General features: G+C 35.5%; 1 protein-coding gene across 6 annotated transcripts in view; it reads right to left on the reverse strand.

Moving 5' to 3' along the window:
* Positions 1-21316, reverse strand: part of RICTOR (RPTOR independent companion of MTOR complex 2) — a 60094-nt gene that overhangs the window by 14579 nt on the left and 24199 nt on the right. For 4 of the 6 annotated variants that reach the window (XM_081943571.1, XM_081943568.1, XM_081943572.1 and 1 more), the window contains 22 exons: positions 20389-20456; positions 20193-20260; positions 18836-18918; positions 17730-17817; positions 17186-17276; positions 16972-17038; positions 16766-16846; positions 15912-16012; positions 14083-14245; positions 13710-13811; positions 13561-13607; positions 11773-11908; positions 10979-11026; positions 10139-10341; positions 9351-9477; positions 7911-8075; positions 7698-7774; positions 6362-6440; positions 2770-2879; positions 2574-2661; positions 1990-2082; positions 50-156 (listed from right to left, as the gene is read on the reverse strand). In XM_081943571.1, coding sequence (XP_081799697.1) covers positions 50-156; positions 1990-2082; positions 2574-2661; positions 2770-2879; positions 6362-6440; positions 7698-7774; positions 7911-8075; positions 9351-9477; positions 10139-10341; positions 10979-11026; positions 11773-11908; positions 13561-13607; positions 13710-13811; positions 14083-14245; positions 15912-16012; positions 16766-16846; positions 16972-17038; positions 17186-17276; positions 17730-17817; positions 18836-18918; positions 20193-20260; positions 20389-20456 — 2192 coding nt within the window. The remainder of the gene's footprint in view (positions 1-49; positions 157-1989; positions 2083-2573; positions 2662-2769; positions 2880-6361; positions 6441-7697; positions 7775-7910; positions 8076-9350; positions 9478-10138; positions 10342-10978; positions 11027-11772; positions 11909-13560; positions 13608-13709; positions 13812-14082; positions 14246-15911; positions 16013-16765; positions 16847-16971; positions 17039-17185; positions 17277-17729; positions 17818-18835; positions 18919-20192; positions 20261-20388; positions 20457-21316) is intronic. The other 2 variants (XM_081943569.1, XM_081943570.1) reach the window with 2 other exon arrangements.

Raw genomic sequence — 21316 nt, forward strand, 5'->3', positions numbered from 1 at the left:
CAAAATTAACTGTTCACAGACATTTTACAAGTTTTCAAGTTCTACTTACCCTCTAATACAAAGGACCTCACACTGCTGGGCAAGTGCCATTATATCGGGTATTACATTTTCCTCCTGAAGCAAATTCAATCCCCAGTTTGAAGATCCAATATTTCCCTTAAACATAAATAAATGTCAATAAACAGAAAATCAAGGAATATTTGACAAAAGATAATGATTTATAAACTCAAAACAGATTTTGCATAACTGGTACACTGTTTCTACTTACATAAGTATCTACTTGAGCCACTGAAGGACATTCTTTTAAAAATATTGGCATCACTCTATTGTAGTCTACTTTTCAACTTCACAAGGAATATGCTTTTTAAAATCCGTTTAATCTATTTTATTGCGCCAATTAAATATGGTTAATGTGGTTAATATTACAGACTTGTCAAATTCCCTTCTTCTACTAAAGGAGTCTTCCTTTGTAGGAGTAATCAGAACCATTGGATACAACCCACAGGATACCATGTATAATATCCAAAATTTAACCTTGATATCAATAGTCTCTTTCCTGGATTAACAACCGAAGTCAAATGGATAAACCATAAATTTGATAACTTAACAGTGTGATATCCATGATTTATTAACCAAGAAAAAAAGGTGTTTCTCATACAATACAATAGTAGAGTTGGAAGGGACCTTGGAGGTCTTCTAGTCCAACCCCCTGCCTAGGCAAGAAACTCTATACCGTTTCAGACAAATGGATATCCAACATCTTCTTAAAGACTTCCAGTGTTGGGGCATTCACAACTTCTGGAGGCAAGCTGTTCCACTGATTAATGGTTCTAACTGTTAGGAAATTTCTCCTCAGTTCTAAGTTGCTTCTCTCCTTGATTAGTTTCCACCCATTGCTTCTTGTTCTACCCTCAGGTGCCTTGGAGAATAGTTTGACTCCCTCTTCTTTGTGGCAACCCCTGAGATATTGGAACAATGCTATCATGTCTCCCCTAGTCCTTCCTTCTCTTAAGCTAAACATACTCAGTTCCTGCAACCATTCTTCATATGTTTTAGTCTCCAGTCCCCTAATCATCTTTGTTGCTCTTCTCTGCACTCTTTCTAGAGTCTCCACATCTTTTTTACATTGTGGTGACCAGAACTGAATGCAGTATTCCAAGTGTGGCCTTACCAAGGCATTATAAAGTGGTATTAACACTTCACGTGATCATGATGATGCAAAGTAATTTTGGTAGCCAACTGCAGCAAGTTGTTGTTGTTTTTCCAGGAAATGTGTGCAATGTTACCCTAATGTTTTCTTTGTGATTCAGGTAAGTTAAATCAGTTTGAAAACTAAAGAAACCTTTTATTTTTCCCACTGGAAACAAGTAGGACACAGGGTAACCAATGTTGAAAAGTGTGTGCCAAACTGTGACAAATTTTATATATTGGTTTAATCGACATAGATCAATGTAATCTCTAAACTTGTATAGTGAATAAAGGAGAAACCATAAAGGCTGCAGTTAATCGTTGCCAGACATAATTTAAAATTAATTCTTCTCCCAAAAATTTGCTTTTATTTTTTTATAATTTGCATGCTTTCCTTCAAAGTCTCATAGAGGAACATAAAAAGCCATCTATGACTTTTTCAAAGTCTTAAATCCTTCCAGTTCATCTTCCAAACTAGAAATATAACACAATTCTGCTGACAATTATATTTTCATTCAGAAAGCATTTGCCTTCTTCTTAGTTCATTTGTCTATCTAAATACAAATATATTATTTATAAATTTCATTGATTATTTTAATTATTTAACATTTTATTACTGGCTGCTTTAAGCATCATTTTTAATTAAAAAGAAACAGAATACAAACAAAGTCTAATATGTCATTTTGCCTCTCTATAGCAATTTACAAACATTTGAGAATAGAAGCAGACTGGTGATCTCCAACTGATACTTAGTTGTAGATATATATATATATTAAAAGGTAGTAGATATTTTTAACTAACCAGTGCCCAAAGAGCAGCTTTTAGTTGCTTAATCCCCTCCCATTTTTCCAGCATGGGGGAACGGACAGTGTAACTCAGGTCAGGAACAGTACTCTAAATAACAACGACAAAAACAACAACCACACAGTGCAATTTAATTTATTTATCAATTCTGTTTTCACATGACAGCAGTGCTAATATTTATCCTTTTAATCACATTTTCACATCTTGTAGAGGCAAAACAATGTCACTGCAATGGAGGCCATCTATTTCTGTACACTAAAGAAATAGGGATTGATCAAGGGTGAAGGAGCAAGAAGCTGAAGTATTTCTTTTTAGCCTTATAATCCTCAGCAATTATTCCCATCAGTTAAAAGGAAAGAGCGCATGCATGAATTCTGGCAATTATTTAACCTTATATGTGATTTCACAAATCCTGACTTGCTTATGGAGTCAGTGCTGGGTAAGTCAAGTCAAATTGTCTTGTAGCGTGAATTACATACTTCTGAATAAATAATAGGCAAATAAATGATAAAGATAGTGAAAAGAATGTAGCATTTAATTAATGCTAATTCATTTGAATCAGTTACATTAAATTTCCTCACCTGAGCTTCCAACAAATGACAGCCAGTTTTGTGGTGCACTAGTTGGCCATAGAGGTGAATTGGCAAGTAGACATGTGGCCGCTGTAATCTGTGGGGAAGAAAAATGATCGGTTTGCTCTAAATTAATTCTAACAATTTTAAAACCATTTGCATAAGTACAGGCATATCTTTAACAAATAAGTCAAGGTTATTTTACCTTTGGTTGCTCCGACGAACATAATTATCACCATCAACAGGTTTGCGGTATGTAGTAAGTGCTTCATTTAATTGTTCTTCTATCAAGTCGACATATTTTAAATTGTATTCCTAGGATATAATGGAATACAGAGCTCTTCAGAAAAACATTTTCTCTAGCAATAAATTATGTTTATAAACACATTGCATAATGACCCAGGTAAAAAAATGTTCCTAACACCAACATTTTATCATGCTCACTGGAAGCTGATTTTATAATCAAAATACTTTAAAAGAATGTCTCTATGAGAGACAACAAGATTGAGCAAGATCAATACAATGCAATTTTCATTGGTTCAGGTTCACATCATTACAAATTTGGTTTATATATTTATTTTTCTACAACCAATTGGAATAGTTGGGATCAATGATAATGCCTCTCCATTCATTTGTTACAGCAGGATGTTAATTGTGCAAAGTAGCCAAAGGATAAGTTCTCCTATTATTAAACCCACACAGCTTCTTTCAGTAGGGCAATACTTCCACAGGTTATGTGGAAATGTTAGTTTAGTTTCAGCAAGCACTTCTAATGGAAGGGGCAGTTTTGGATAGGACTAATTTGGAGAATGTGGATCAAATATAACTTTTAAAAATTGCTTTATCTTTAAATCCCTGACTTTCCTCCATCCATCCAAACAATATTACAGGTGATTTACCTTCAAACAATTTTAATACTATAGGTGAAACTCGAAAAATTAGACTATCGTGCAAAAGTTCATTTATTTCAGTAATGCAACTTAAGAGGTGAAACTAATATATGAGAGACTTGTTACATGCAAAGCAAGATAGTTCAAGCCGTGATGTGTCATAATTGTGATGATTATGGCTTACAGCTCGTGAAAACCCCAAATCCACAATCTCAGAAAATTAGAATATTACATGCAATCAAAAAAACAAGGATTGTACATAGAACAATATCGGAGCTCTGATAAGTATAAGCATGCATATATACTCAGTACTTGTTTGGGCCCCTTTTGCAGCAATTACTGCCTCAATGCGGTGTGGCATGGAAGCTATCAGCCTGTGGCACTGCTGAGGTGTTATGGAAGACCAGGAAGCTTCAATAGTGGCCTTCAGCTCTTCTGCATTGTTGGGACTCATGTCTCTCATCTTTCTCTTGGCAATGCCACATGGATTCTCTATGGGGTTCAGGTCAGGTGAGTTTGCTGGTCAATCAAGCAATCCCACGGTCATTGAACCAGGTTTTGGCGCTTTTGGCAGTGTGGGCAGGTGCCAAGTCCTGCTGGAAAATGAAGTCAGCATCCCCATAAAGCTTGTCTGCGGAAGGAAGCATGAAGTGCTCCAAAATCTCCTGGTAGTTGGCTGCGTTGACCCTGGACTTAATGAAGCACAGTGGACCAACACCAGCAGATGACATGACTCCCCAAATCAACACAGACTGTGGAAACTTCACACTGGACTTCAAGCATCTTACAGTGTGTGCCTCTCCATTCTTCCTCCATACGCTGGGTCCTTAGTTTCCAAATGAGATGCAAAAGTTGCTCTCATCAGAAAAGAGGACTTTGGACCACTGAGCAACAGACCAAGTCTGTTTTTCTTTAGCTCAGGTAAGACGCTTCTGATGTTGTTTGTTTTTCAGGAGCGGCTTGACAAGAGGAATACGACATTTGAAGCCCATGTCCAGGATCGGTCTGTGTGTGGTGGCTCTTGATGCACTGACTCCAGCCTCAGTCCACTCCTTGTGAAAGTCCCCAACACTTTTGAATGGCCTTTTCCTGACAATCCTCTCCAGGCTGCGGTCATCCCTGCTGCTTGTGCACCTTTTTCTTCCACACTTTTCCCTTCCACGTAACTTTCTATTAATGTGCTTTGATACAGTCTTTTGGGAACATCTAACTTATTTTGCAATTACCTTTTGAGGCTTTCCCTCCTTATGGAGGGTGTCAATGATGGTTTTCTACACAATTGTTAGGTCAGCAGTCTTTCCCATGATTGTCATTCCTACTGAACCAGACTGACAGATCATTTAAAGGCTCAAAAACCCTTTGCAGGTGCTATGGCTTAATTAGCTGATTAGAGTGGGACACTTTGAGCCTAGAATATTGCACCTTTTCACAATATTCTAATTTTCTGAGATTGTGGATTTGGGGTTTTCATGAGCTGTAAGCCATAATCATCACAATTATGACACATCACGGCTTGAACTACCTTGCTTTGCATGTAATGAGTCTATCTCATATATTAGTTTTACCTTTTAAGTTGCATTACTGAAATAAATGAACTTTTACACGATATTCTAATTTTTTGAGTTTCACCTGTATATTACTTTTTAACATGGGCTGGCAAATAATTCTGATTTTGTGGACCACTGAGTCTTATTCCCCCAGGAGTCCTAAGACCACACTTTAAGAAATACTGATCTAAGAAGATTATATTCTAAGAACGATATTCTAAAACTACCATTTTTATAAAAATTAAATACTAAGTATAATTAAAACTGTTTAAGATTCTGCAAAATTTTCATGCACTACTCTTTTAAAATTGAGCTTGTGTACAAACTCAATCACCTGAGGGATGACTCATACCCTGGACGGCACTTCTTTATCCTCCTACCATCTGGAAGGATATATAGAAGCACAGCCAGCTGCACAAACAGGCTGAAGAACGGTTTCTATCCATGGGCTGTCAGACTCCTGAATGCGAAATAACATCGTAACTACATAGTACGATGGACTTGAAGGGCCGGCGCAACATGTAACGTGTTCACACTGGTGCAATAGGACTGGGTGTTTGTTAATATGATTTATTGGGTTAGGGATTTTCAGTCTTCACTGAGAGTAGTATTGTGTTGTGGGGGGGGGGGAGAACGCACTGAGGGAGCTCAACCAATCTCATTGTACATATATTGTGCACCGACAAATAAATAATTATTATTATTACCCTTCTAGAAATGGCTCTTTAAAATTTTAATTTGAATATTGTTAATCCCACTAAACTATTTATTCAAACTGATTACGCAAGGTAGAATTTTAAGTATAATTTTTCCAAACATCAGCACTTCTAAGCACAATAAGTCACATGGAAGGAGATGAATATGTACAGGTGGTATCCTTGCTTAACCGAATTGGAACCAAAATTTCCATCCTTAAATGATGTGGTTTTTAGTTATATATCAAGTTACGACACTGTTTAGTGACAGAATATTCAATAGTCCTGTTTTTGGTCATCAGACTAGAACTGCACTGTTGTTAGGCAAGGATCTTGTGCTTTTCCTGCCTGCCATGCGCACCTCTGTTTAATACCCCCCACCCCCCGGCCCAACTCTCTCCAAGTCTGCTGTTTTGGCCACCCTGCTGTTTTCTTCCTCTTACTGCCATCATAACTTCAAACAGTCTCTGAATGAATGGTTGTTAAGTGAGCACTACATGTATTTAAAATTATTCTGAAATCAATGCATTGATAGTTTTCCTTATGAGCACTGGTGTCCCTAATATTTGCTGGTAACAAAGTAGGCTCAGGTAAAGACGCAGCATAATAGCTGGCACACATATAACAGAGTTCCAAGGAATGATTCCAATTTAATAATTAAATACCTTCTGCCATTTCTCCATTTGTTTTGTTACATAGCCTCGTTCGTTTAGATAGGAAAACCCTTTCGGGATTGATAGAAATCTGAAAAAACCAAACCAAACCATTGTTTGTAAAATACATTCACAACAAATGCAAATTAATTACCGTATTTTTCGGAGTATAAGACACACCAAGGTTTTGAAGAGGCAATTTTTTAAAAAAAGTAGGTAGGTAGATAGAGGGATAGACACAGAGAGAGAAATACAGTAGGTAGGTAGGGAGAGAGAGAGAGTAGTTAAGTAGGTAGGTAGATAAAGGGAGAGAGAGAAATAGAGAGAGATAGAGAGAGTGTGTAGGTAGATAAGTAGATAGAGGGATAGAGAGACAGAAATAGAAAGAGAGAAATACAGTAGATAGGTAGGGAGAGAGAGAGAGAGAGAGTAAGTAGGTTGGTAGGTAGAGGGACAGAGAGAGAGAAATAGAGAGAGGTACGGTAGATAGGTAGAGGGAGAGAGAGTGTGTGTAGGTAGGTAGGTAGAGGGATAGAGAGAGAGAAATAGAGAGAGAGACAGATACAGTAGATAGGTAGAGGGAGAGAGAATGTATGTAGATAGGTAGTTAGGTAGGTAGAGGGATAGAGAGAGAAAGAGAAATACAGTAGATAGGTAGGGAGAGAGAGAGAGAGAGTAGGTAGGTAGGTAGATAAAGGGATATATATAGAGAGAGAGGTAGGGAGAGAGAGAGAGAGAGAGTGTGAGTGTAGGTAGGTAGGTAGGTAGAGGGATATAGAGAGAGAAATAGAGAGAGAAATACAGTAGATGGGTAGGTGTTTCTGCTGGCCCAGCACTTGATCAATGTAATTCTCATCAATCAGTTAAAGAGCTTTCCAAAAGGGGGAAAAAGTTTTGGCACTCTGCAAACCTCCCGAAAACAGCCCGTTTTTCACAAAAATGGGTCCGTTTTTTCCTTCAAAAAAAGGCATGAATAGCATTGGGGGAGGGGGCTTGCAGAGCGCTCCTGGGAGGTGGAGGCAAAAATGAATAAAAAACGGCCCATTTTTAATCAAAAAAATTGCATGCATAGCCTTATGGAGGCTTATAGAGTGCTGCTGGGGGGGGGGAGGGCCCGTTTTTTGCTCATTTCTGCCCTCCCCAACCCCCACGAGCTCTCTGAAAGCCTCCATAAGTGTATGCATGGCCATTTTGATGAAGGGGAGGGGCTTCGGGAGGCAAAAAATGCTATATTTGGTGTACGACACGCACCCAGATTTTCAGTCTCTTTTTTGAGGAAAAAAGATGTGTCTTATACTCCAAAAATACGGTACCTTGTTTTCACCTGAATACTACAGTAAATGTTTACCTTAGCAGCAGAAGCATACCCTTGTCTCCTAGATGAGAAAGTGCTGGTTTCATTTGAATGAGGGCATGAAGATTAGCCTAAAAAAAGAAAACAAGAGGGACAGAGTTAACATGGGTATAACAATTGAATCATTAATATAATCTATAAGCAGGATTAATATAAAAAAATAAGGCTTATTTCTCCTTCAACCAAATAAGAAGGAAAAAGTCTCACCTTGTCTTCACATGCTTCATCAAGGATATCAAGTGCTTCAGAAGAAATGGCTTTATTTTTGTCATGAAGCTGCGTGACAAGTAACTCAATTCCCCAATTGCTGAAGAACTCCACATTGGCCCTCAGAAGTACTCGGAGGTGTTTTGTAGCATATAACCTACAATTCTATGAAAGAAAAAACAAACAGATCATGGGAAAACCACAAAATGGAACTTGATTAGCAATTGGGTTTACATATACAACATGTACATGTCACTGTACAATTAATGTCAATTTCAGATCAAAAGTTGGAGTCTAATTGATCTAAAAGCTTCTGTCTTCCATAACATTTTCCGCAGTGGTGGGTTCCAGATCCCGGTGCAACTGGGCCGGGCATCCACCAAATGAAGGCGTGGAGCGTGCGCACAAATGCGCACTTACCACCTGCAACGCTCCGTGATGCTCCAGCTGTTTGATGGAGCGTTGCGCATGCGCGTACGCTCCCTGCGCATGCACGTAAACCCCGAAAACTTCAATTACCGATAAGGAGTGTGGGCGGGCCCTCTGGAGCACCATACCGGAATGGTAACTGGTGCTCCCGGCAGGCACCGGTACTAACCCACCACTGATTTTCCCCAAATGTAATATATTTAATTGAAAGAAAATTAAAAAGAAAGATTAGGTCCCCTGCTCCAACATTCTCCTTAAATGGGGAGGGGATGATATAGCATTAGTTTCACTGTAACTACAGTAAGACACAGATAAGCTTTTTCTATCAACCTTTCCAATGGTGTTTTTTGAGGAGGGAGAAAGAGAGATTTAATTCAGAATCAGATTTCTTTGGGTTAAACATGACATGTGTAAGTGTACATATGTACAGTGATGCTTAAAAATTTATGTATCCATTTGAATTTTCAATATTTCTGCATAAATATGATTTAATTTAACTTGGGCAAATTAAAGTAAACTACAGCAGAAATGATAATTGATAGTAAAGAATTCACTGAGAAATGTATAATCTGGCCACATATAATGCAGTTTTATAAATTCAACTTTTTCCATGGCTCCATCTAAGGGTTTACTTTTGTTTAGCATGATTCACTGCATTTTATTGTAAGTGAATTTATTTAAAACTGGTTATATTTATATCATTTTATTACTGTGCTGGCATTATCTCATGGCTTAAACCAGCTGAGTAGCCATGAACTTGAGATATGGCTAAAAGCAAATAAATAAATACCTTACTTTTATAAGTTTATCTACAGTATTATGATGTATTTATCTCTTACCATCTTTCAGACATTCCTTCATAAGGGTGTGAAGGGTGAAAGAAAATGGCTGACTGAGGTCACCCAGTTAGTTTCAAGCTTATGTCTGAGAAAGGATTCAAACATAGTTCATCATTTCAGCTTCTATACCATAGCATGAAAACATGAATAAGATAATCTGCCTTTCACTTACATCAGTTGATGCTGTTAGGATTTTAGAAAGGATAACTCTTGCTAAACCATCTCTGCTGTAGTCTAAACTAGAAACTGTCAGTTTGAGTAAGTGATCTTGATTCTTCAAGGAACACAGATTAAGGAGACTGGAAAGAAATGAACAATGAATAGAATTCTAATAAGATATGGATACATGCTTATAACTAAAACAGAATCTAAAAAGAAATGATCGTAGTTAAGAAAAGCAGTGTGATCTCTATTTAATTTTCTTTAATTTTCCTGTTCTTCTATTGATGTCTCTGTTACTGTTGAATTTTGAAGTTAATTGCGCCAAAGAATAACTCTGCCTAAGTTACTTTCCAATATTTTTTACATATTTATTTATAGGAGTTCTATAGCTGCCCATCTCACTAAGTTACTCAGGGCAGTATACATCATAAAACATATAAGAGCATTATTATTGCATTTAAACAATATACATTGATTTTTTCCACCATTTTTCCAGGGGAAATGACAAGTGCTTAGGTCTCATTACATTCTATAAATATGAAATGTTTACTCAGAAAGCATTAAGAATATATTTATCTTCTTCAACAGCCTTTAAAATGCTGGTAATTTGTGTTCAACATTTTAACAAATAAAATCTAAAATAAATTGCTTCTCCAAAAATAAAAAGTTAATGTCAACTAATCACAGTTAACTATAGTTTACCACATATTCAGTGATGACACACATTAAGATAATTTCTATGTTTAAGTTTCTGGAAACTCAACATTTCAAAAACTATTTTTGTAACTAAATACATACCACTGAAATACATTACACTTTTCAAGCATTTTCACTCCATGGGGATGACAGGAGAGGGTACCAAAAAATAAGAAGTAGTGCTGACTAAGCGTATTAAGTAAACCATTGTTCTGGAGACTGCGTTCTGGTTTCAGTCCTGAAGAAATGTTAAGCCAGTGCACAATATCTCTTACTAACTCTTCGAGATAGCCATGCCCATCCTGCTTTAAAAGGAAGGAACAAAAAACTTTATTGAGGTTACTTTTAGCAAATTCTCCTTGCTCAATGAAAAAAAGCACAATAATACATTTTCAACTTTTCTGGAGTATAAAACGAACAACTGCTGAGTTCTCTAGAAAAGCAAAACAAAAGGAAATTATTATAAAATTTCTATAACATATGACACTTTAAAATCTGGGCTTAAATCAAAGGATATGTAATACAGAAAAAGTACAAAAATGTATGCAACAATGCTGGGAAGTTGTTTTTAAGAAATTTAAATTACATGTGAAATGGGGAGACAGTCAGTCTTGATAATGCCTCAAACGATTTTGACATAAACTGAAAGTCATTCTTATGGGGATTACGGCAGTAATAAATATAAACAATCCACAGGCAATCCACATTTTTTCCAAAGCTAATAATGGGAAGATAAAGTGCCAAGTCAAGACCAGGTTTTGGCAAAAAGTGAACTTAATCTTTTGTTGTTTTCTTCTGTTGTTAATGAGTTTTGTCAAAGAAAATCAAGAAAAAAGGAACCAGAATAAACATTTCTGATTTACCTTTTGCACATCACACAAAGTTAGAAATGCAAAAGGTGAACATGTAGAAACTGTAGATAATTGTTAAGTCTGTATCTACCTTTTGTTGCACCTGCCTTCCTTCCTTCTTTCCTTCCTGTCTTCCTTCCTGAGGGGCAAAAGGGCATGTTGATTGACCCATGTATCACTTCCACTCAATATTCTGAAGCAGATCAGGCCGGTGCATGCCACCTTTTAAGTTTTAATTTCTATATGTGTAATTATCTCTTAAAATGCATCTTCTGAAGCATGAAAGATGTAGATTTCTTGGCTAATGTATCAACTAAGGCAAGACTTTGGTGATATAACTAGCATTTTATTTGTTTCTGAACTGATTGCAATTTATGTGTTATGTGTTTTGATTAATAAACTTTGAAATTGATTGGTCTGCATTACTTAGTTATTTTTTTATAACTAATCTAATGTGGTTGTTATAAAATATTACACTGCCTCAGATATTTAAATAAAAGATGTGGCATTACTACTTGACAAGCAGTCAGTAGAAAATCTACTTAATCAAGCACCATTTAATTACAGTTATTATATTTTTCCCTATACTGCAAAGTTAAGAACAGAAATAATCACTTCAAAGAATTTTACGTATGTGGTATTCTTTTAACTTTAAATTTACTGAAGCAAAACATTACCAATATCTGACCCAGAATAAGTAATATATTTATGAATTCTATTTTTGCCCCCAAATTAAGCTATAGTTACTTAATTGTAAAGATTCAGAATTAAATTCTTCCACTGAAATATTTCCAGTTTTGTTAACCTGGTAAAAATTATATGATTTTGCATCAAACAGGAATCTGCCAGTCTTTAATTATGGCTAAAAAAGTAAATAGATTTTACCTCTTCAGATTCAAGGAGAAATTCAGTAAATTGACAACCAACAACTGTGAGCTGTTTTGACTTTGCATAATCGAGATCTAGATTGGCATACAATTTACTGCTAGGCTTGTAAAAATATATCAGCCGCCGTACAAATCTAACATCAAACAAAAGAATGAGGCAATTAAAAACATAGCTAAAGGCATCTGACAATGTATGTACCTGTTTATGGTTATGTATAATACAAGATAATAGTTTTATCAATATTAAATCAAAACAATTTTTTACAAAATCTGTGACATTAAATCTAATTTGTCCCTGAGGTCTATTGTCAATATACTGTCAGTAGCCTCTGGAAAAATGATAAAGAACTTTTTCTGTAGCTGTTTCATTTTTGTAAGACATTTACTTCAAGAAATGATTAATATGACCTCTGTCACTGATTCTTCCTATTTAACAAATCATTTTTCTTTTTCCCAATAAGACATTTTTTTAGACTGAGGATTTTTGTGCAGTAATCCTTTCTTTTAGTTGTTCATAACCGCAATTTACTGTAATCTCAGTTACAAACACATTTGATGTATTAAATATGCATTTTAGAAAACGTATAAAAATGAATCCTTCTGTCATCCCCAAGAGGTGCTGAGGAGCATGTACATTAGCGAATTTCCTTTTCAAGCAGTACTTCTGAACCCATGCAAGTAGGTTATTATTATATTTTATATTACGGAAATGGTAGCAGTAACTTATTAGGAACTCTGATGCACTTTATTTCTCTAACATCATACAGTATAAGCTAAAGAAGACTGCAGATGTGTATTTTCAACTCTGAATTAGTTAATGTTAAATCTAACAAATCTTTCTCCTTTATGTTGCTTATCTGCAAATGTGAACCAAAGAACAACTTTTCATATCCCTTTGCTAACTTCAAACGCGCATAATCTTTTTCTTGAATAGACAGGATTCAATATGAAATTTTGAGAGGAATATATTATTTAAAAGTAGCCAGTTAGAATAAGGGTATTTTTTTTAATTGGTGGAGGGAAAAAGAAATTATTTGTCTGCCATCTTGCACTTATAGATTCTGATTTTTAACTAAATGAAATATGTGAGAAATATAATGTAACAAGTACTTTTCAAAACAAGAGACAGTTCTTACTGAAAGTTATAAAAGTAAATGGGAACTGTAATATTTCAGAGCCATCACATGATATGAGGTATCAAGCTTGGTGGGCATCCCATTCAATTTTTTGGCAACTCAAACCTTGTCTAGCCAGCTAAATTTTAAACCATGTAGGTGTACATCACTTATGCTTCTGTATGAAGTTTTAGATCAGAAAATGGCCAACAGAATACTCATATAACTGGAAGCATTATAAAGATCTTTTATGACCTGCTCTATGACAAGATCTCACAAATTCAGTGGCTAAGACAATAGTATAATTGTTATTTTACTTTCAAAACCCATCCATTTGTTCAACACCCTTAAAAGTAACCTCTTGTGTCTTGTATCCATTATAGAGGGTTGGTAGTTCAGCATCTGAAAATAATTGTTTACACCTGTTTTCTTCTTATGTGGATGCCACACTAGATTTATGTTTCTTTCTGGATCTAAAATGGCTGAAAAAAGTTTCGTTTACAAGAAGCTAAATTCAAAATTATTGGAGGAAAAGATAATATAATTTCTTTTTTTCTAATGTATCAACTGCTGGCTAAAATGTTACAACAACAACAACAACAACAACAAAAGCCCAAGACAAAATGATTTTTTTGTAATTATTTTTGTCGATATAGTAGACAGTTTCATACCTGTGCAACTGTTCATCCTTGTTAGTCTTTAAGTTAATATTTGGCCACTAAAACAGCAAATACAAAGCATGGTAAGAATTATTCCAATTAATTTCTTGTATTTCAATTCTTAAATGCTAATTAGGGTATCATCATACTGTACATCTTACCTTAAGTATGGTCCCTATCAGATTCCAATTCCATTCCAGATTTTCTTTGTGATGAAGAACTTGGCTATCCCTCAGATTCACTAATAGTGCTTCTTCAGTATCCTTCAGCAGCAGGGAAGGGAAAAGAAAAATAAGTTAATCCCAATGTAGAGTTGCCTCTGCCTCACTGAACACATTTCAAATTAACCATACCAAAATTTATATATTTTTAAAGAAAATAAAACCCAAACCTCAGAGTTGAACTAGTATCTAAGGGAGACAGGCTGAAAAAAAAGTTAGCTTAGAATTACTACCTAGTATAAAAGGAAGGCCTAGGATAAAAATCATATAAGTAAGATGTTCTTTTGATGACAAAGGACCTAGATAAGTCTACCTTAAGAATAAAGATATCTTTCTGCACACGATACTGATCTCTTCGCTGATGTGTTGACATCGCTTTCTGGACAATGTGATCTAGATGAAGACTGTAAGGTTTAGGTCCTCTTTTCTTCATTTCATGAAAGCGTTTCAAGCAGTTCAGTGCAGCACTGGCTCGTCTACCAGAAGAACATAATAATGCAATTACTATAGTTAATAAGGATATGAAAATATTGGTATATTCTGGAAATCACAGGGATTTTTACGCTGACGTGGCTTTATAGCTTATTGATTTGAACCCACTACAAACCAAGTCCCATTTTAGGAGTTTAGATGAAATGGCAATTATATTGCTCTGATATTCTTAAATATGCAGGCTTTCGATCATTTTATTGCTTCATTAACAAGTAATTATCAAACACAGAAAGTCTTTGAATTATTACCACATTTGAGCCCAAACTTTCAGCTGCTAAGTGAGAGAGTTAAGGGAATTTTGCACCATTTTACAACCTTTCTTGCCATAGTGGTTAAGTGAATCACTTCAATTGTTAAGGTAGGAACACGGTTGTTAACTGAATCTTGCATCCCATCGATTCTGGTTGTTAGACTGCCATATGATCCCAGGACACTGCAACCGTCATAAATATGAGTTGCCAAGCATCTGAATTTTGATCATATGACCATGGGGATGCTGCAACCGTTGTGTGAAAAATGGTCATTAGTCACTTTTTCCAGTGCTGTTGTAACTTTGAATGGTCACCTTATGAACTGCTGTAACTTGAGGACTATCTCTATAAACAAAATTATTTGAATATGATTTACATATAGTTCTATGATAATTGATTTTGCAAATTATTGGTTCTTAACCAAGATTTAAGACTAGTGTCTTTAGAATAATTATGCAGGAGTATCAACATCTCTAGGATTTGCTGCAGTGGAGATGAAATTATTTACAAATGAAAATACTATTTAAAGATACAGCATTCAACGTATGTAGTTCTAATTCATGGTTTGAAGTTTAAGTCACAGAGAAATAACTCCTGAAAATGTTTACTAATAAAATTGAAAATGATGAAAACAAAATACAATTAGCTCACTACCAATAGTGCTCTCTGGCCATAAACAGAAAAAAAAAGAGAACGAATGCCAATTGCCCTTTGAATAAGTGCTGCTGGTGTAGAAATATGCCAAATAAACTTCATGAAAGATGTACAATTTAGACAAATACAGTGGATTCAGAAAGTATTCAGCCCCTTTCATTTTTGTCAATTTTGTTATGCTGTAGTCTGATTCTACTGGAATCAGGCTGCAGCATAACAAAACTGACAAAAGTGAAGGAGGTCTGAATAGTTTCTGAATTCATTGTATATGTTGTTTGTTTCTCAGAATATATTATAAAATGTTATGACTTTTTGAAAATTTGCATCTAAAATCTAATTGAAATATAACATGTAAAGAGAACTGGCAATTTCAAAACAAGAAAACAAGGTGGTTATACTTGCTTTATTTTGAAAATAAACATAATCTGTCTTAATTACTATTTTGGCAAAGGAAATTTTCAGATGAAAATAATAATACAAGGAGCAAAATCTCTCAGCAGTGTTATTTATACAACTGGTATTCCTCTGCTGATGAAAAGTTGTTTGCTAGAGCAGGGACTTCCATCAACAGAAAAAAGTAGGAAACTTTCAGTGAGACGTAATTCTATCCATCTTTCTGACTCATCAGTATTCTATTTTTATAAATAAAATGTTTGATAACTAAAATGTATTCTGATGTTCATGAAAGCTGGATGTATAGTTTTACCTTAGTGTATCTAAGTATATTATTAACATTTATGCTTACAGTCTCTTCTCCTTTACAATGTCAAAAGAAGCTGCCATATTCATTAAAGTTGGTAAGCAGTGTAAATGATGGCTGTGACAATGTGGAAGAATGGTGTTTGCCTGAAAAACAGAAACAGCTTTAGAGGTTTTGAAACAAAAGTCCAATTTATTCCACTTACTCACTCCAACCCCCCAGCCTGCAACCTGTTTTATTCTAATAGTATAAGACCAAAGCTTACCTCAAATAATATAATTAAGAAAAATACATTATTTTAAAAATACTGAATTGGGGGGGGGGGGGGAATTATTGGAAAACACTCTTTCCTAACTGCTTGCCTTGCTTGCAGCAAAGGAAATAGTCTACTAGATCTCATGGTAAAGCCATTCCCAAAATATTACCTATTAATTAAAGGAGGCAACAAGCAATTGGTCAATCCTAATATAAAAATGCTGAAATGATGACTTGTGACCTGATAATCTTACGTTAGTAGAGGAAGATCTCAAGTTGAAAAAAGAAACTTAACTGTGTTGTCTTAAACCAAGAGAGAGATTTCAGGATCATCAACAATGGATTAAAAACAAGCAAGGATTTTGCAGTAAACTGCCCATATTTTACAGATGAGGCAACTTTGATTTGTAGACCAAAACCAGAAAAGCCTTATACTTATAATAAAAGAGGAAAGGAAAATTTATTTTTGTTACTATCTATCTTTTTTTGCTAAAATAAGACGGCAATTTGAATGTGTCTTGACATCATTTTTAAAGTTTTGAACATTATTTCCTTCTCCTTTACTACTGGAAATGATATCCAACATTTAGTGCCTATTAAAATGAATAGCAGCTAATCAGCTAATGAAGGCAATTTTTTCTTACCATATGCAAAAGTTCCCCCAGTAAGATAGTTGCTCTGACAGATATATGATCATTGCTGCTTGTGATTACTTCAACTAGACCCTGGAATAATTAAGAAATAAAATTCTAGATATGTGGTGCACATATGACATCCATATTGCTTTACATTGAACATACTGTACTACAGAACAGATTTTTTTGCAATTTAATTTAAAATCTGAACTTACTTCTAAGAGTCCATTTCTAATGAATGCAGAGAGAACCAGGGCCAAGTAATTGTCCATGAGGTCAGGCCTGGATAAAATAAAAAATAAATAAAATAAAAAATGACAAGCCTTCATATTGGCTATTTTTTAAAAAGAAAATTCAATTTCAAATCTATTTATTTATCAAAGTGAGGCAAAAATATGTATTCTGCTAGGGTGGGTAATAATTAAGTACCTGGATCTGGCTCGGTGAGGTAATATAACTTTAGCTTCTGCAGCTACAAAGCCATCAGAAAGTCTCCAGCTGTCCTGAAAATGGCTTGGATCTGCACAAATAAAAATGTGGAAAGTTCAAAGATGGGCAGCTGAAAATGCTGTAAAATTAGGGCATAGCATTTCTCCTGTAATTTGGCATTATTATTTCTCACGGTTTCCTTAGCAGTTCTTCCACCTATTCTGCAGCGCTGGGAGAGAGTTCGTGCTTGCCTTGCAAACATCATAAAAAACCTTACGTTTAAAATCTTTCATGCATGATAGTGATGATTCAAATACAAATTATTTTTCAAAAGCATCTCATATATTAAACAAATGACGTCCCTCGGAGTGGCCCTTTACATGTCATAAATAAAATGTACGATTCAAGTTTATCAAAGAAAGATTACTACATAATTATTGCAATTCAGCTGTGGTTAAAGTTCCCAATACAGCACCAGATAAAGAAATACTCATGGATCTTCCCAGAAAACACCATGGAGCCTTTCCGCAGGTCCAATACTAACCTACACTGAGAAGTGCTTCTATAAATTCTTCTGTCACAACAGGAAGAGGAAGGCGAAATATATCATATAGAACTTCAAGCAAGCCTCGCTGTAACATAAACAGGAATAGGATTACAAAGATGAGCAGAAATATATTTATATGAAGCTAATATCAAAGAAATACAGCTCAGACATTAAAAAAACATGCAGTATCTTTTTCAGGTTATAGCTGATGTCCTATTATAGTTGCCAAAATTTTAACTGTTTGTTAAACATTTACAGCAGGAAACTAGTTTTTAAGCAGTGGTCACATTATGAATGCTGAGAACAAGTAAAGGATCTACTGACACTCTGCCTTGGGATGGGGTTGCCCAATCACAAAATGGCTATCTTGGTGGGACATCTAAAGCAACAACCATTACAAGAATGTGACTTGGCAAATGTGGCTCCCTCTCCCAGAATACTTGGTACCAATCTGATTAATTTTTGTTTTCCTAAGAGAGGGAACAGGTAGGCATTCTACAAAATAAAACACTAGATTGCGTATGATGTACATCAGTACTAGCATGTTTTAGTAGTTTTTTCTTTTTTAATAAAGCCATCTTTTTAATAATGGTCTTTCCCAGCTATTAAACCTATGGTATCTCTTGATTTAATCAACTATTTTGTTTTACTCTTTTTTTTTTACGGTTATAATAAATTGCTTTGGGGTGCTTTGTAATAGAAGCCCTAGAAAAAAATTTATAATGAAAAAAATAATCTGCAATGTACTAAATAATGTTTGGCAGCTAATGTACAGTATGCCAAAATGAGTAGATTAAGTTTACTGAATATGATGGCAATTCTCATGTTTCCATTAAAGTTTAAAATTGTACTGAACTTTAAACCAAATTGCGATTTATAACCCCTTAAAACAAAACTCAATGTAAGCAATCCTCACAAATACCAATGGCAATGTCTGGCAGTGCCTCTGACATGTTCTCACACAGAATATAGATGCCTAAGAAAATGAATGCTATAAATTTCCTAGATTAATAGTATTGTGAGAACTGAGTGTGGCCTGTGAAGAACATGCAAATCTTCATTATTTGCATATTAATATTAATGGCAGAAGTTAAAAAACATACCCGCACTTCCATGTTAGGTATACATAACACTCCAATAAGAGATTGGATCCCAGAATTCCCAGGCTTACATAAACTAATTATACCTGAAAACAAAATGAAAGCCATAATTATATAACAGTAGGATAATATTCTGTGTTATGTTTTTACGTTTGAACACATAAGCAGACACTTTTGTTACAACCAATTTCATTGCATAACCAATTTCGTTGTATTTAAGTACAATGACAATAAAGATTATACTTATAGAGTTTCAGAATTTGTTAAAGCCTAGAGTTAGCCAATAAAACCAGGCAGGTAGCCCTCGACCTTCAGTCAGTCGCCTAGTTCAAAGTAAAGATGGACCTCCCCGGTACACTTTCAACCCAGTTCCAAAGTTATGATGGTCACCCCAATCACATGACCCCATTTTGGGCACTTGGCAATGGGTCTGCATTATAGCCATTTACAACACCCAACACTCATATAACTCATTTATGATGTTTTTGTCCAAAACTCAGCATTTATTTTTGGTTTTTGGCAAATCTGGCCCATAGTAAACAATTAGTTCACTTAACAACCATGGCATTCATTTAATGACCACTGTAAAAAAGGTCGTAAAATCAGGTCAGTTTCATGGGTAAGTCATTTTATGACTGTCACGATTTATGACCATAACGGGTAGGCTCCATTATACATGTAAGTTGAAGGCTACCTGTAAAAAAATCATAAAGTTAAAAAAAATCAGAAAGAAATGAGTGCATTAATACATTTAAACCATCTACTTGTCTAGTTCATGTTATTCCTTTTTTCTGCACTGAAAGCCAAACATTTAATTCATCCTTTCTTCCCTAAAGAAATTTCCAATCTAGTTTGCCCACAATAGAAAAGTTAACTTCCAAGTGATTCTGCTTACATCTACAGTATAAAGCATCTATATACTACTAAAATTCTACTTCATGCAACCTTTAACTGGATGGACCATGGTACCTCAAATAGGTTAACTTAAAGAAAGATTTTATAATCTCAGATCCATGATTCCAGCGGAAATTTGGTAAATTTTAGAAAACATTTTATGACATAAATGTTACCATAAAGCAGTTTATGACATAATACAAAATGTCATAAAATGTTTCCTGTGCTGATACAGTTTGTGCTATACAGTTCACTGTGGGCTAAACAGTTTATGACATAATATAGAATGCCATACAACGCTTCCCATGCTGATGTTTGACTATGCTAAACAGTTCCACATGGGTTATTTTCAAAGTAGAGAGGGCATATATACCTCTGTGTGTGTGTGTTTGTGTGTGTGTGTGTGTGTGTGTGTGTGTATTATTCTACTTACTATCTTCAGTTAAAGTGAGAACAAATAGCCTACCTGCCCATGATCGAAATGCTGCCACAATTCCCATTTTACTAGCAGAAAGTCGTGCTTCTCTGTCTTCTCTGTTAAAAAAACATTAATGAGTAAAGACTGTTAGGTTTTATTGTTTTTGTTTTAAATGCTATTGCTGTAAAGAGCCTATTCCATAAATTTGGAATCTGGGAATAGCAGAGAATGATTGTGCACTTACTTGAGCTGTCCTTCTGCAGTGTCTGGGTTATGCCTGTAGTGAAAGTCCGTGTATGGAGCTAAAATCCGCTATAATAAAGAAGATTGGTGTCATTCCTATTATCATTTTTGTATTATTATCACATGTAAATCTATTAAATACTTTAAAAAATATTGTCCTCTTTTTCTGTATAATTATCTATATATTTTGTTAACCAGAAGCTTCTTACTTTTTAACAGAACTGGCATGATACAGTTGATCTGGGCTTTTAACATGAAAATATGTATCTTGTCCCTGCATTTAAACTAATTATTTAATTTCTTATTTTTAAAGGAAATAGTGTAGGAAGAAAGGGCACTAGGAGATGTTATAATTTGTTTATTAACTTTAAAGGATCAATTGATTTTGAAGAAAAGAATAATATACACAAACATCCTTTTGGACCGGGAGGCCTTGCGTACAGTCACTCACGCGCTGGTGACGTCTCGCCTGGACTACTGTAATGCTCTCTACATGGGGCTCCCCTTGAGGTGCACCCGGAGACTGCAGTTGGTCCAGAATGCAGCCGCGCGGGTAATTATGGGGAGATCGAGGTTCTCCCATATAACACCTATCCTGCGCGAGCTGCACTGGCTTCCTGTGGTCTACCGGGTGCGCTTCAAGGTACTGGTTACCACCTTCAAAGCGCTCCATGGCACAGGGCCTAGTTACCTGCGGGATCGCGTCCTGCCCCATACATCCCTGCGACCCGTCCACTCACACAGAGAGGGACTACTCCGGGTGCCGTCCTCCAGAGAGTGCCAGAGGGCAGTGCCCAGAAGTAGGGCCTTCTCTGTAGTGGGCCCCACCCTTTGGAATGACCTCCCCCCAGACATCAGAACTACAACCGACCTTCGCTCCTTCCGTATGAAGCTGAAAACCTACCTGTTTCGACTAGCTGACCTGGCAT

Source organism: Natrix helvetica, assembly GCF_964273705.1.
Source record: "Natrix helvetica genome assembly, chromosome: 2".
NCBI lineage: Eukaryota > Metazoa > Chordata > Lepidosauria > Squamata > Natricidae > Natrix > Natrix helvetica.